We start from the raw sequence: 16,076 nt of genomic DNA on the forward strand, positions 1-16,076 counted from the left end.
ATTTGTATTTATTTCATGTGCCTTTACAGGATTGGCAGTTTTTGGGAATATAGACCCTGCATCATTCTGCACCGTACCTTCTTTTTATTAAATTCTGTTTCCCCGGCACTGACTTCTCTTTGTTTCAGTCTTCTGCCGCAGGCTGGCACTGGAAGGGGAAAACCTATAGTTTTTTGAATTTGGCCCTTGATGAGCTAGTGGAAAAATGGGAAGTGTCTACACCTGGATAATCTATTTAGTAATTGTGTCAGTTATGTAACAGCATCTTTGATCTTGGTGAATTATAGTCTCTCTTGTCGTGGGGGAAAAAAAGGAGTTAAGATTTGGTGCTGTGACCCATTAGGACCATTTGAAACTCAGAAACTGCTGGAAAAACTTGGGTCTGCCTCAGAATTAGAGATACTTGAAATGCTTCGTGGGTGGGTACTTCCACCATGCAAAAAAATCAGGATACAAAATAATACTGGGATTTCTGATTTTAGGATTGTTTTGTGCCGAAAAATCTTCTCAATTTTAAATAGATAGGAAAACTGTTGCTATTATCTGTGAGTATCTCAAACATATAATTTATTTCTAATGACCTTTTGGGTGTGCAGATCAGAAGCAGGTAAGATTTGGCTTGGTTGAAGAGTGCAACTTTGAGAAGTCTTTAGGCAGTGAGGAGATTGAACTGAAGAATACTTTTCATATCTTCACATGTTCTTAACCTCAATCTGGTAATAAGCTCACCACCTCTTACTTTTCAAGATGCCTTCCCAAGACCATGTATGGGTTTGTTCTCTTCTGCCAAGTCCTAAGAGATTCCCCATCACTGGGCTTAGAGCTTTGTTTTACATTTTCCCACAGGTCTGAGTATTTTCTTAGCAGTGGGCTTCCAGTCCACTGCATTAGAATTCAGTGACCATTTATTATATACCTATTTGCAAGAACTATGCTAGAGACTACTGGGAGTGATGAGGTCAACAAAACATGTTTATGCCCCCTAGGAGAGAATCAGATGGCTAGACAAAGTTGAAATGCTTTAAGAGCCATAAAATAATCCCACAGGAAGATTTATGGGGCTACAGGGGGGTAAAGGATGGCAGTACATTTCGATCACAGTTATCAAGGAGGTTTTATGGAAGAGGAAGCTTTTGAGTTGAAGATGGAATGTTACAAAATTTGGATAGGCAGATTCAGAAACCTGGGAGGAAACAGTTCAAATTTTGATAACCTAGATGCTCTGGAACATTTTCAGCATAGGAGTTTGGCACTTGATTAACATGCATCAATAAGCATAATTCCAATTCCAACATGTGGGGGTTTTCTGCCACACCTCCAAGCAGTTCTCAGATACCAGCTTAGTGTTTTACAATCAACTCAGTTCTGACACTGTCTACCTGTTAGATCAGATTCCAGAGGTTAAAGGTTTTCAATCCTACAAGATTTATCTCCCCTACTCCCCACCCCCACCCCCATTCACAGATGGGAGTGGCAAGTTCAGGTTGTCACATGTGCTTCTTATCAACACGCTATATAGATTGAAGGTTTCAGTGAATTTACTAGAGTGGCTCACAGAACTCAGAGAAACATTTTACTTACTAGGTTACCAATTTATTATAAAAGGATATAGTCCAGAACAGCTAGACGGAAGGGACACATAGGGAAAGCTTTAGTGAAAGGGGTGCAGGGCTTCCATGCCCTCTTTGAGAGGGCCACTCTTTCAGCACCTCCATCAGGAAGCTCTCCAAACCCTATCCTTTTGGGTTTTCGTGGAGGCTTTATCACGTGGTAGGACTGATTAAATCATCCATTGGCTATTTGAGATTGAACTCAATCTCCAATCCCTTTCCCTGAGGGGAAAGGGGGGAAGGGGGAGGTATGGGATGAAAGTACCAACCCTCTAATCACTTAGTCAGTTCCCCTGGCAACCACCCTCATCCTTAAGTGATGGCTTGGGGCATTCCAGAAGTTCTCTTATTAACATCACAAAAGACACCTTTAACTCCCTCCTCATTTAGGAATTCCGAGAGTTTTAGGAGCTCTGTGCCAGCAACCACGCTGAAGACCAAATATATATTTTTTATTATAAATTGCAATATCACGAGAAGCATAGCAAAAACCAAAGATAAATCATCCTTTTGTAAAACCAGTGTTCCGGGAGGTAGTTATTTTGGTCCCGCATCTGTCCCATACTCTGATTTTGCCCTAGGCTCTCAACCCGCCTCATCCATCTTATTACTTACAAATGTTTTTGTTCAATGGTTGGTTTACAGTTTTGAAACTCAGAGGAATGGACTGGTATTCATCTATGACATGTGTGGTTCTAATTATACCAACTTTGAGCTGGATCTTGGCAAGAAAGTCCTAAACCTGCTAAAGGTAAGGCTGTGAAAGGGCCCCCTCAACTCTCCTTCAATGGTTAGGATACTTCTTTCCATAATCTTTGGGAGACTTAGGAATGATGTAAACTGCAGACATTATGTTCAGTGTAAAGGTCACCTGTAAATGATGACTAATATTTGCTTCCTCAGAATACGAAATGGTCTTAAAAGTGAAGTGGGAGGAATTAAAATAAGAAATGCACAGGAACATTCTGAGTCATGAAGGTGGATTGTCCCTCTCCTGGAGTTGTGTAGAATAAGAATTCATGAAGGCCTAGGTATGCTCAGTGTCTGAAAAGTGTCACCTCGCTAGTGACTTTCAGACTTTTTTGTCTCAGTCTAGTCAGACATATGTTTTACATGTTGACTTCATATACAAAAGTGTATGTACACTGACCTATACACATATGTGTGGAGTTATATATATAGATAAGTCCTTACTTTCTTATCCCAAACTTAAAAAAAAAATTTTTTTTTAATGTTCATTTATATTTGAGAGACAGAGAGACAGAATGCAAGCAGGGGAGGGGCAGAGAGAGAGGGAGACACAGAGTCAGAAGCAGACTCCAGGCTCTGAGCTGTCAGCACAGAGCCCAATGTGGGGCTCAAACTCATCAGCGGTGAGATCATGACCTGAGCTGAAGTCGGATGTTTAACTGATTGAGCCACCCAGGCGCCCTCTTATCTCAAACTCTTAAGTCCAGAAGCATTTTGTAACATTTTGAAATTTATTTGCTATTTTTTTTAATGTTTTGAACTTTAAAAGATAATATGATATATATGCCACTTTATAATCAAACATTAATATTTTTGCAATGAAGGGGCACCTGGGTGGCTCAGTCAGTTGGGCGTCCAACTTCGGCTCAGGTCATGATCTCTTAGCTCGTGAGTTCAAGACCCACATTGGGCTCTGTGCTGACAGCTCAGAGCCTGGAGCCTGCTTGAATTCTGTGTCTCCTCTCTCTGCCCCTCCCTGCTTGTGCTCTGTCTCTTCTCTCTCTCTCTCTCAAAAATTAATAAACATTAAAAAAAATAAAAATATTTTTGCAATGAAATGTGTTATTCATAATGAATGAGTGGAGACAAATAAAGGCTATAAACAGCCTATGGCATTTCAGGTGAGATTTTGCTGCTCCATGAATTCTTGGACCAAACTTACAAAAGAAGCTTCAGACTTTCAGAGCTGTTTAGATTCAGAATCCTAGGATTAGGGTGTGTGGATCTGTGTGTATATATTTGTAAAACAAAACAAAAAAGTTACACAAAACAGGCTTTACCCTTAGTATTTACAGTCACTTTATTATTCTATTTCTTATTGATTTACTTATTTCTTTTTAAAGTTTATTCTGAAAGAGAGAGAGAGCACCCAGCAGGGGAGGGGCAGAGAGACAGAGAGGGAGATAGGATCCAGAGCAGGCTCTGTGCTGACAGCAGAGAGCCTGATGTGGGGCCTGAACTCACAAACCGTGAAATCATGACCTGAACTGAAGTCGGAAGCTCAACCGACTGTGCCACCCAGGCACCCCTCTATTTCATATTTTAAAATGTTAGTCATGAGCCACTAAATTAATTTAAGGACCCACTGAGTGAGAACCTACAGTGTGAAAAACACTGATCTAAGAGTCTCGGCAGTCTTTGTTCTAGGACCTCCCTTGGGAGTACTGCAAACTGGATTTTTAGAAGTGCTTATTTACTATTATAGCTTTATAACAGCGAGTACATAAAGAAGATGTTGTGCTGCATGTTGTTTTCTGGCACTTGGCGTTTGTCACTCGTCATCATATTACTAAAATCCCTATTATGCCATGTAGCTGTGATTCAGTTCTTTGTATTGATGAGAATGATATATGATTTTTTTCTTTATAAATATGGAGTTCTATATTCAGTGGTTGTAACTTGGCATTTTTTAAAATTTTTTTAATGTTTTTATTTATTTTTGAGACAGAGAGAGACAATAGAGCCTGAGCAGAGGAGGGGCAGAAAGAGAGGGAGACACAGAATCCAAAGCAGGCTCCAGGCTCTGAGCTGTCAGCACAGAGCCTGATGCGGGGCTTGAACTCAGGGAGCGTGAGATCATGACCTGAGCCAAAGTTGGACTCTTAACCGATTGAGCCACCCAGGCGCCCCTAACTTGCCATTTTTTTAGTTAACAATCGTGTCTTCGTCATCTTTTCATGTCATGGGTTACTCTGTGTCAGTACATGCAGCTGTTCCTCATTTTTCCCCCACCTGGCTTTTTTTTTTTTTTTTTTTTTTTTTACACCTAACGTGGAGCTTGAACTTACAACCCTGAGGATCAAGGGTTTCATGCTCTACTGACTGAGCCAGCCAGGTGCCCCTTCCCTCAGGGTTGTTGTTTTTTTTTTTTATTAAAAAATTTTTTTTTTATTTTTGAGAGAGAGATAGAGCCTAAACAGGGTAGGGGCAGAGAGGGAGGGAGACATAGAATCCGAAGCAGGCTCCAGGGTCTGAGCTGTCAGCACAGAGCCCGACGCATGGCTCGAACTCACAAACAGTAAGATCATGACCTGAGCCGAAGTTGGACCCCAACCAAATAACCCACCCAAGGCTCTTCTTCCTCATTTTTTTAAATGGTAGAAGAGTATTCTTTTTATGGATATATCAAGCAGAAAAAATGACATGCCGGTTTTTTGGTGTTACAAAGGCTTCAGTGAACATTGTTTTACATACATTTTTGTATATTTGACCAATCATTTGCTCATGATAAATTGCTATAAGCAAATTCTCATTGCTGTAAGCAAATGAGTTCACACATTTAAATTTTCTTTAAGCTTATTTTGAGAGAGAGAGAGAGAGAGGGAGAAAGTGGGAGAGGAGTGGAGGCAGAGAGAGAATCCCAAGCAGGTTTCACACCATTAGCGCAGAACCCAATATGGGGGTTGAATTCATAAACCATGAGATCATGACCTGATCCCAGATCAAGAGTCTGAGGCTTAATCGACTGAGCCACCCAAGCGCACTACACATTTAAATTTTGATAAATATTGCCAAATAACCTTCTAAAAACATAGTTCAAATTTATACTCCTATCAACAGGCTTTTTTACCAGTCTTATCAACATTAACTTATTATTTGGATTTTAATCATATTCACGTTTTTATGTGGTGTTTTTCTTATTAATGATGAGCGTTAGCATATTTTCACGTTCATTGCCAAGGGATATTTAAAATTTTTTTATTCTCATATATTTTACCCAGTTTTTTATAAAAGTATTTATCTCTTACTAATTTGTAAGACTTGTTGTTAAGAATGTTACTAAGTATGTGTTAGCAGCATTTTTTGTAGTTTATAATTTATTCATTTTTATGGTGTCTTTTGTCACCTATATTTTATTTTTATTGTAATTTTTTTTACTATATTATATATACTTTATTTAATAACATACATCATGGGGGGCCTGGGTGGCATAGTCAGTGAAGCGTCCAACTCTTGATTTCAGCTCAGGTCATGATCTCACCATTCATGGGTTTGAGCCCCACATCAGGCTCTGCACTGACAAAGCAAGCCTACTTAGAATTCTCTTTCTCTCTCTCTGTCCCTACCCAACTCACAGGCTCTCTCTGTCTCAGAATAAATAAACTTAAAAAACAAAACAGAACAACAAAAAAAATGTATATATGTCATATATGATACATAATATTATAGATAAAATAATTTGCTTTCAAATAGCTGTCTGGACAGCATTTACTAATACATATTTTTTCTACTCATTTGAGATAATACCTTTAAATTACACTATATGGTACTCACTGTCCCATCTCTGGATACTCTATTCCCTTGATCTAGTCATCTAGACTAACACATATGCACTGTTTTATTTATTTTAATCTTATAATAATAAAGTTTAATATCTCATAGGACAAGATTCCTGTCACAATCTTTTATTTCTAAAAGTTGTTTTGACTGTTTTTTGCATTTTTATTCTTTTTACATGACTTTTGTATTCTTTATTTAAATTTATTGATATATAACATGCATATTGAAAGCAAACTTTATTTTATAACTAGTTCTTCTTTATTTTCTTGTATTTTATTGTATTGTGTTTGTATTTTATTTATTTATTTATTTTAAGTAAACTCTACACCCAGCACGGGGCTGGGACTTACTACAACCCTGAGATCAAGAGTCACATGCTTGGGGGCACATGGATGGCTTAGTTGGTGGGGTGTGCAATTCTTGGTCTTGGGGTTGTGAGTTTGTGTCCCATGTTGGATGTAGAGATTACTTTAAAAAAAATAAAATCTTTCTTTTTTTTTTTTTTTTTTAAGTTTATTTATCTTTGAGAGACAGACAGCATGTGCGTGAGTGGAGGAGGGGCAGAGAGAGGGAGAGAGAGAAAATCCCAAGCAGACTGTATGCTGCCAGCCCAGAGCCTAATGCAGGTCTCGATCTAATGAATCTCGAGATTATGACCTGAGCCCAAGTCCAATGTGCAACTGACTGAGCCATCCAGGTGCCCCAGAAATAAAATCTTTAAAAAAAAAAAAAAACGGGCCGCTTAGGTGGCTCTGTCAACCGACTCTTGATTTGGGCTCAGGTCATGGGTTTGAACCCCACATGAGGTTCCATACTGCTGACAGCATGGAGCCTGCTTGGGATTCTCTCTTCGTCTCCTTCTCCTCCTCCCCCCCCCCCCCCCCCGTTGGTTGTGCACAGGCGCACAACAATTCTGAAAGTCTCTTTCAGAATAAATAAATAAACTTTAAAAAAAAAAAAAAAGTCGCATGCTTTACTGACTGAGCCAGCCAGGCACTCCTAGCCCTTTATTATAAAAGCAATTAAAAAGCAATTCAGGGGGCACCTGGGTGGCTCAGTTGATTGAGTGTCCAACTTCGGCTCAGGTCATGATCTCACAGTTGGTGGGTTCGAGCCCCGCATCAGGCTCTGTGCTGACTGCTTGCTCAGAGCCTGGAGCCTGCTTCAGATTCTGTGTCTCCCTCTCTCTCTGCCCCTCCCCCGTTCACGCTTTGTCTCACTCTGTTTCTCAAAAATAAATAAATGTAAAAAAAATTAAAAAAAAAAAAAAAGCAATTCAGGGAAAAGTCTCTGACACCCTTCATCATACACCCAGTGCCATTCCCCAGAGGGTAGCCACTTTTTCCAAATTTTAAATCTGATGAGAAATTTTTTTAAAAAATCATCACCTTTTGGTTAGATGAATTTTAGAGTCATTCAGTCACATTTGAGGGAAATGAAACATTCTCAGATTTTATTTGGATATAATGAATTAACAAATTACTTCAGGGGGAATTGACATCTTTATAATGTTATTATCTCCCATCCAAGAATGCTCTACTTTTTTTTAAGTCTTTTGTTATGTCTTTCAATAACATTTTAAAATTATTTTATTTATCTTACATGTGTCTTACGTAGTTGATTCCTAGGCTAAAAGATACATATACATACATATAAAAACATACAGCACACACCAAGGATAAATCATCTTGTTTGTAAGACCAATGACTTTCAGGGAGAAAAAGATAGGGAGAGAGGTAGTGTGTGTGTGTGTGTGTGTGTGTGTGTGCGCATAAGTGTTACTATAAATCACATGTTTTTACCGTTATACTTTTATGCTGATTATTATTTATAGGGTGGCTAATTTTTTTCACATTTACCTTTTATAGTTAAAATACTATTATAATCAGAAAAAATTTTCATTGTAGACAAATTTGGACAACTCAGACTAATATACATTAAGAAGAAATACTGCCTTTGATACTATGCAGAAATAAACACTGTTGACATTTTGGTGTAGGACACTTTCTTCTAGATGTTTTTCAATATGGTCTTAATTATGTTCATACAATTTCAAGATACAGTGAGCTCCAACAACTTTATTTTATGAACACTTGTAATTGAATGATAGTCTATCCTGTATTTACAATAATTTACTTAACTATTTCTATGTTGTTGGATATTTTTTCCCGTTTGTTATAATAAACAGTTTTCTCAGCAAACACATTTTTATATTCATATCTTGCACATAAAATAGTTTGTGGATTTCTAGGAGTAGGCCTACCAGATCCAAGGATGTAAACATTTTAAGGGCACCTGCTTGACTCAGTAAAGCATGCAACTCTTGATCCCTGGGTCATGAGTTCGAGCCCCACATTGCACATGGAGATTACTTTTCTTTTAAGTTTATTCATTTATTTTGAGGGAGAGAGAGAGCATGAGTGGTGGGGGCAGAGAGAGAGAATCACAAGCAGGCTCCGAATTGTCACTGCAGAGCCTGATGCAGGGCTCAAACCCATAGACTGCAACGTCATGACCTGAGGGGAAATCAAGAGTCAGACACCAAACCAGCTGAGCCATCCAGGTGCCCCTAGAGATTACTTTAAAAAAAAAGAGGATATAAACATTTTTAAATAAGGTTGTAAAAAATAAAAGTAATGCTAAGTATTATAGAAAATAACAACTCATAATCTCACTTATCAGAGAGAAACTCTATTGAGCTTTTGATATAATTCTTTATAATCTTTTTTCTTTGTGAAATATATGTGTAATTTTTTAAACAAAATTAAGGTTATAGCTGATTCTATTTAGTTTAATTAGGATTATATTGTGGGCATTTTCCAAAGTTGTAAAAAAATCTTTGAAATCTTCATTTTAAAGGTCATGTAATAATCTTATTATAATACCATTTTTATTAGCCCCTACCCATTTTCAGACATATATATTCTTTCCAGTTTTAAATGCTATTTTTAACTATCAAAAATAAAGATGCAGTAAACATTTTTGTTCATAAATCTTTGTGTTTCTGGTTATTACCTTAGGATAGAGTTACTTGATCAGAGGATATGCACATTTTTAAGGATATGTAATGCCAGAGGCCTTCTAGAAGATGTAACTATTTACTGTCCCATCAACAGTATATGTGGATGCCATAAAGTCATTAAAATGGAACAGGCCTTAGTGTGTAGTTCTTTGCTCTGAAGAAACAGATATAATGGCTTCTGCTTTTTATTTATAATTTTGTGGAAATATAGGTATTTCTCCAGACTGGTTTTTGATCTGGCAGTTTAAAGGGACCTTGCCTTTTTGGGTCCTGAAATAAGTTGTTGTATCTTTGAGGGAAGAGATGAAAGGTAGTTTCTCAGACTTCAGTGAAGAAGTCCATGGAGCATTTTGTTCTAGATGCTGTATATTCTCTATTGGGAATGTTCATGGACCACCCGCCCCCCACCTCCCCAAATCAGTGGAAGAATAGCCAGAGAGTGACATGTCAAATTGAGAATCAATTTTTTGAAAAAGAATAGGGAGAAAGTTGTAGAAGATATTTAGCTACAATTCCCTCTTTTTTGTTTTTTGTTTTTTTATTCCTTGGGAGTAATTTCTTCCAGTAATGCCAATATTACCTGGTATCCCTGCCCGTGAGAAGGCCTGGGATATTAAACCAAAGGAAACCAAGAGTTGTGGATTAGGAATGAATACTTTTTTATTCTTATGCTTTATGCAGATCAGGTGTCTCCTTGCCTTTATATCTCATTTGCCCTTGTGTCCACTAGATTATATTTATTGATTGAATAAATGAATACAAAAATAGATGAAGAGATGGCTTAAAAAATGATTTATAAACACACAGATGTCAGAATAAAAGGTTATGAGAGATGTTTCTTTCATGTTCTGTTTATTCATGATTTAATTTTTCTTAAAGTTTTAATAAGCAGAACTTAAGGATGCACACATATATGCTGACAAAAGTCAGTATATTTTTGATCCATAAAGCTTATGTTAATAAGAACATAACTTTTTTTGAGAGAGAGAGAGAGAGGGTGCAAGTGAATGAGGGGAAGAGAGAGACAGAATCCCATGAGGGGCAGGGAGGGAGAGAGAGAGAGAGAGAGAGAGAGAGTGAGAGAGAGAGAGAGAGAGAAGCGTGCTCAAGCTCATCACCCGATGTGGGACTAAGATGTGGGACTAACTGTAAGATCATGACCTGAGCCAAAGGTGCTTAATGACTCAGGCATCCAGGCACCCAGAACATAACATAACTTTTAAAAGTAAACAAGCTTTTAATTTTTTTATTAAGTTTTTAATTTTAATTCTAGTATGATTAACATATAGAGTTATATTAGTGTCAGGTGTATAATTTGAAAATTTTTAACCACCTCTGTAGTTACTGAAATGAAACGCAAATTAGGCTGTAGACTCCCCCTGCTGGGTAAGGATGGGGACAAGAGCAGAAAACCTATACTTTGCGTTCGAACGGTCACAGGTTCCAGTGTGCTTTAACTAATATCTTTAAATTTTCATATGTGTTCTCCATAGGGAGCATTTCCTGCTCGTTTGAAGAAAGTGCTGATTGTGGGAGCACCAATATGGTTCCGAGTGCCCTATTCCATCATCAGCCTCCTCCTGAAGGACAAAGTCCGGGAGAGGGTAAGGCAAGCTTTATTTTATTTGGAGGTGGATAGATACATTCCCATCCCCACTGTTGAAACCTGCCAATTAATTTTTTACCTTCAGTAAAATTCTCCTGGTTTGTTTCCTAAAGTGCTTTCTGCTTCTCTTAACGTATCCACTTGTATTCTCTGCTTTATTCTTTTTTTTTTTTAATTTTTTTTAACGTTTATTTATTTTTGAGACAGAGAGAGACAGAGCATGAACGGGGGAGGGGCAGAGAGAGAGGGAGACACAGAATCCGAAGCAGGCTCCAGGCTCTGAGCTGTCAGCACAGAGCCCGACGTGGGGCTCAAACTCACAGACCATGAGTTCACGACCTGAGCCGAAGTCAGATGCTTAACCGACTGAGCCACCCAGGTGCCCCTCTCTGCTTTATTCTTTACTCAGCTCAGTACAGGCTCCCTCTCCCACTGTATTTCTTGAAGTTAGGAGCTACACATAGTTGTTTGGCACTCTCCCTCCATAGCAACTTGCATAAAGATAGCACTGAAGGAGTGTGTCCCATGGATAACTTAAGGATATCTCCCCTTTCCAAAATTTAGCCTAGTGCTGTACATGCATATTTAACAATCTCTAATGGAATTGCATTAGTTGAACAGGTGTTTGAATTTGTTCAACTGGAAATACTAATCCGTCCCTTTGACCACCAGGGTGGTGGAGGAGACTCTCTCACTATCTCTCTCTACTTCCATTCCTGGCATTTTCTCTGAAAACAGCTTGTTGTTTCCTAACTTCAAAAGTGTTTTCTAAATTTATCTTTAATCTATTATCCCCTGAATGTTCCAGGACTGAAAGATTATGGTTTTATTCATTCATTCATTTCTCACCCTTGAAAGAAAAGGCATTGACATAATAAGAGTTATGTCATAATATAGTGTGAAATATTATTAGAGATTTTTGTAATATAGAATTATGAGGTTATAGGGGCGCCTGGGTGGCTCAGTCGGTTAAGCGGCCGACTTCGGCTCAGGTCATGATCTCACGGTCCGTGAGTTCGAGCCCCACATCGGGCTCTGTGCTGACAGCTTGGAGCCTGGAGCCTGTTTCGGATTCTGTGTCTCCCTCTCTGTGACCCTCCCCCATTCATGCTCTGTCTCTCTCTGTCTCAAAAATAAATAAACGTTAAAAAAAAATTAAAAAAAAAAGAATTATGAGGTTATATTAGTGATAACGGTGCAGATCTTTATAGCTGAGGAGACTTGTGTTGGAGAGGAAAACTGAAGACGTTTGGCTCTGTGGAAGTACTTGGAGACCTAGTGACTGGGAATAGGAGAGATCTTTTCCAAGGTAACTCTTTGAGAGTCCTCTTTAGGCAAGTTCTTGCACTTGTTTATGTAAGTATAAATGTGCGTATAAACTCAAAATACATGAGCACCTTTACAGTCCAGGCTCTGGGCCCTGGGAATTAAAAATTGAGTGAGACTTTCCTTATCTTTGAGGAGTTCATGGTCCTGATAGGGAACACAGAGGCAGAAGTGCAGAAAACTGTGGCTCTGCAGGAAGGAGCCCAGAGGAGAATATTGTCTCTGGCAGTCAGGGAGGGCGTCACAGAAGAGGTGAGCTTTATAAGCTGCTCCTTGAAGAGGCTGAGGAGGAAAAGAGGACATTCCAAGAAGAGGCAATAGTAAGAGAGACAAGCATTCCCATTCAACACAGATTTCACGGAGAACCAACTAGGCTAATTTGGTCCAGTAAGGCTGTGTCTAAGCAGAGAGCAGACTCGGATTACTTTTCGTGCAGTTTTCCTGGGCTACCCTGTCTCTGGGTGGCTGGTCTTGCGTTATATTCATAGAAAGCTATCTTTGAGAACATCCATACTGAGCTGTGAGTAAAGCACCAGGCTTAGAGTTGGTTACCTTAGTATGGGGTTGACCAAAAAAATCACTACCTGTGCGTTCTTAGTAGTCAAAAAGGCAAATACCTGCATGAGATGGCACTGGGAATCCTTGTTAATAGTATAAAGCCTTTGTTCACAGTACCATCCTTTCAAGATTTATAAAAGGACCCCTAATTCCAGGAATGCATTTGATATACATTCCTGGAAGTCAGACATTTGGGAAAAAGACTTCAATCCCAGGCAGATGAAATGCAGTCTACTTCTTTCACAAGTATACCACGTATTTCAAGCAAATCTCATCCCCTTCTTCAAATCTAATATAAACACACCTATTCTTTATCTTCAACTTATCTATGTTTTCCCCCCCTACGTACTCACATGGTTCTTTTTGGCCTTCCAGATTCAGATATTAAAGACATCTGAGGTCACCCAGCACCTGCCCAGGGAGTGCCTTCCAGAAAACCTGGGTGGATACGTCAAAATTGACCTTGCCACTTGGAATTTCCAGTTCCTACCCCAGATGAACGGCCACCCAGATCCCTTCGATGAGATCATCCTGTTCTCCCTCCCTCCTGCCTTAGACTGGGACTCGGTACATGTTCCGGGTCCCCACGCCATGACCATCCAAGAGTTGATGGACTATGTTAGCACCAGACAAAAGCGGGGGATATATGAGGAGTATGAAGACATCCGCCGTGAGAACCCTGTTGGCACTTTCCACTGTTCTATGTAAGTAGGAAAGATTTGGGACAACAATCGGTTACTAACATGCTTCTGGTGTGTGTTGGCAACAGCTCCTTCCGCATCTCATTTCCTTAACAGAGGCCCTTCCTTGTGTTACGAAGCATCACTCTCACTTAGATGATGATTTTCTTATCCAGAAAGACGCCTCTCCTGCTTTGGTGCTTGTTGCCAGTATCCTATATTTTGAAATTTCTGGAGGTCTTCAGTACTGGCAGGGGAGCCATGTAATAATGGACACATTTTAAAATATTTTTCTGAAATGCAAGTGTTTTTAGGAAAAAACAAAAATGTTGGCTCAAAAATGTAGGCTCTCTATTTGGGCAGTTTCTCCCTAGAGCCTTTGTAGTATAACATTACTTTCTTAAACACACACACACACACACACACACACACACACAAAACAAGCCAAAAAAAAAGCCACTTTGCTTTCTGAAGAGGGTACTGGAACATTTAAAATAATTCACAGTAACAGAAAAGAATTAACTCTTAGGCATTTAGCCTTGTGGGATTTTCCTTCTATCTAAATTCTACTGCAGAACTACCTGGCTAGTTTATAACTGGTTCATAATTACTCAGTAAGTATTGTTGGCCATAGGGCATAGATCATTTCTCTTTACTGCTGCTCTCATTTATGTTACACTTTTTTCATTGGCTGCAGCAGAAATTTCTGTCTCTTCAAGTGAAGCTCTGTTGAAAACCAGGGAATCTGTCCCGGGCTCAAGTTCCAGCATAGCCAGAAGTCCCCTCTGTGATTTATACACATTATTTCCCTTCCCTGCACCCTGGTTTTCCTCTGTGTAATATGTGATCTTAGTCTCTGATGTCTACCTACTTGTGTAGCTTAAATGTTTTCGGAGTCCATGATTCTGTGAATACCTCTTTCCCCTTATAATTCCTGTCCAGCTTAGTCAGTGTGCTGTAAAGAAGATTCAGGGAGAGAGCCTTTTAGCAAAAGGAAAGAGGGAAAAGAATGAGTTAGGAAACTGATAAGAGGAGTTAGAAAGAAGAAACAATTGAGAAATCAGTCAATAAACAGCAAGAATGCAAAGGGAAGTAAGAAAAAAACAAGAAAGCAGAGCAATTTTCAAGCGCAGGGTATTCTTTTCTCCCACACAGCTGTTTGTTTCTTACCAACTTACAATCTCTATGTATGCATCCAATCTTTCTCCCAACTAGTTTTTCCCTGTAGTTTTTTAAAAAAATTTTTTTTAACATTTATTTTTTGTTGAGAGACAGAGAGAGATAGAGCATGAGTGGGGAAAGCACAGAGAGAGAGGGAGAGACACAGAATCTGAAGCACGCTCCAGGCTCTGGGCTGTCAGCACAGAGCCCAACGTGGGACTCGAACCCACGAACCACGAGATGATGACCTGAGCTGTAGTCTGAGCTGTAGTTGCCACTTAACCAACTGAGCCACCCAGACACCTCCCCAACCCTCCTTGTAACAGTTTTGAATCAAGGAAGTACTGGGCAGAGAGGAGTACTGGGCTGCTCCAAGAGCATGCATTCTTGTCCTGGGGATTCCTAACCTTATTCTGGGTACTTCTGCTGTGAGGTCCTTGGGATGTCATTTCTACTGTGGTCCTCCTCCACCCAGTAGAAAAAGGAAGTTTAGATTGTCCTCTTGGCATCACCCAAACCAGCCATGATGTTATCATCAGAGAACACTTCCCAGCCCTATGGAAGGACTTCCTAATCTTCACTCTTTATTGAATGAATGAGCCCCCCATTTCAGGAGCCAGAACCCAGAATCCCCATTAGCTCCAGGTCTATGTCTTTTACCAAGTTCCAATAAAGCTGCTTGTACAGAACAAACTATGTCTCCCTTGGAATTCTAGATTATGAAGTAGATATCAGAGTACTCGTTGTCCAGAATGCCATAGACCAAGAGACTTTCTTTCTTTCTTTTCTTCTCCACTACACCATTTTTTCAAAAGATGTTCTTTAAAAAATTTTAGGGGCGCCTGGGTGGCTCAGTCAGTTGAGTGTCTGGCTTCGGCTCAGGTCATGATCGCATGGTCCCTGAGTTTGAGCCCTGCAATCTGGCTCTGTGCTGACCGCTAAGAACCTGGAGCCTGCTTTATATTCTATCTCCCTCTCTCTCTGCCCCTCCCTCACTTGGTCTCTCTCTCTTCTCTCTCTCTCAAAAATAAATAAACATTAAAAAAATTTATCATTTTATTATAATTGTAGATTCATATAAAGTTGTAAAAATAACAGATATTGCATGCACCCTTTCCACAGTTTTCCCATGATAATATCTTCTAAAAGTATAGTATAATATCACAACTAGGATATTGATATTCTACACCAGTCTACTCAGATATCCCCAGTTTTAGAGTGTGTGTGTGTGTGTGTGTGTGTGTGTGTGTGTGTATTTAGTTCTATGCAATCTTTAGCCCACACATTGGTTTGTGTATCCATCACTACAGTCAAGATACAGAAGAATACATCACCACATACCTTGGTCCCACCCTTCCCCATCCCTAACCCCTGCAACAACTCATGTGGTTTCCATTACTAAGATTTTGTGATTTCAAAAATGTTATCATATAAATGGAATCATACTGGGGCGCCTGGGTGGCTAAGTTGGTTAAGCATCCGACTTCAGGTTAAGTCATAATCTCACAGTTCGTGAGTTCAAGCCCTGCATCAGGGTCCGTGCTGACAACTTAGAGCCTGGAGCCTGTTTCAGACTCTTTCTC

The 16,076-nt window shown here is 39.4% G+C and overlaps 1 protein-coding gene across 3 annotated transcripts in view; it reads left to right on the plus strand.

Moving 5' to 3' along the window:
- The window catches only part of PTPN9 (protein tyrosine phosphatase non-receptor type 9), an 81,997-nt gene that overhangs the window by 43,412 nt on the left and 22,509 nt on the right, over positions 1 to 16,076 (plus strand). For all 3 annotated transcript variants that reach the window (XM_042988352.1, XM_042988351.1, XM_007084611.3), the window contains 3 exons: positions 2,256 to 2,361; positions 10,656 to 10,766; positions 13,028 to 13,356. In XM_042988352.1, coding sequence (XP_042844286.1) covers positions 2,256 to 2,361; positions 10,656 to 10,766; positions 13,028 to 13,356 — 546 coding nt within the window. The remainder of the gene's footprint in view (positions 1 to 2,255; positions 2,362 to 10,655; positions 10,767 to 13,027; positions 13,357 to 16,076) is intronic.

The sequence above is a fragment of the Panthera tigris genome, chromosome B3 (genome assembly GCF_018350195.1).
Source record: "Panthera tigris isolate Pti1 chromosome B3, P.tigris_Pti1_mat1.1, whole genome shotgun sequence".
NCBI classification, from domain to species: domain Eukaryota; kingdom Metazoa; phylum Chordata; class Mammalia; order Carnivora; family Felidae; genus Panthera; species Panthera tigris.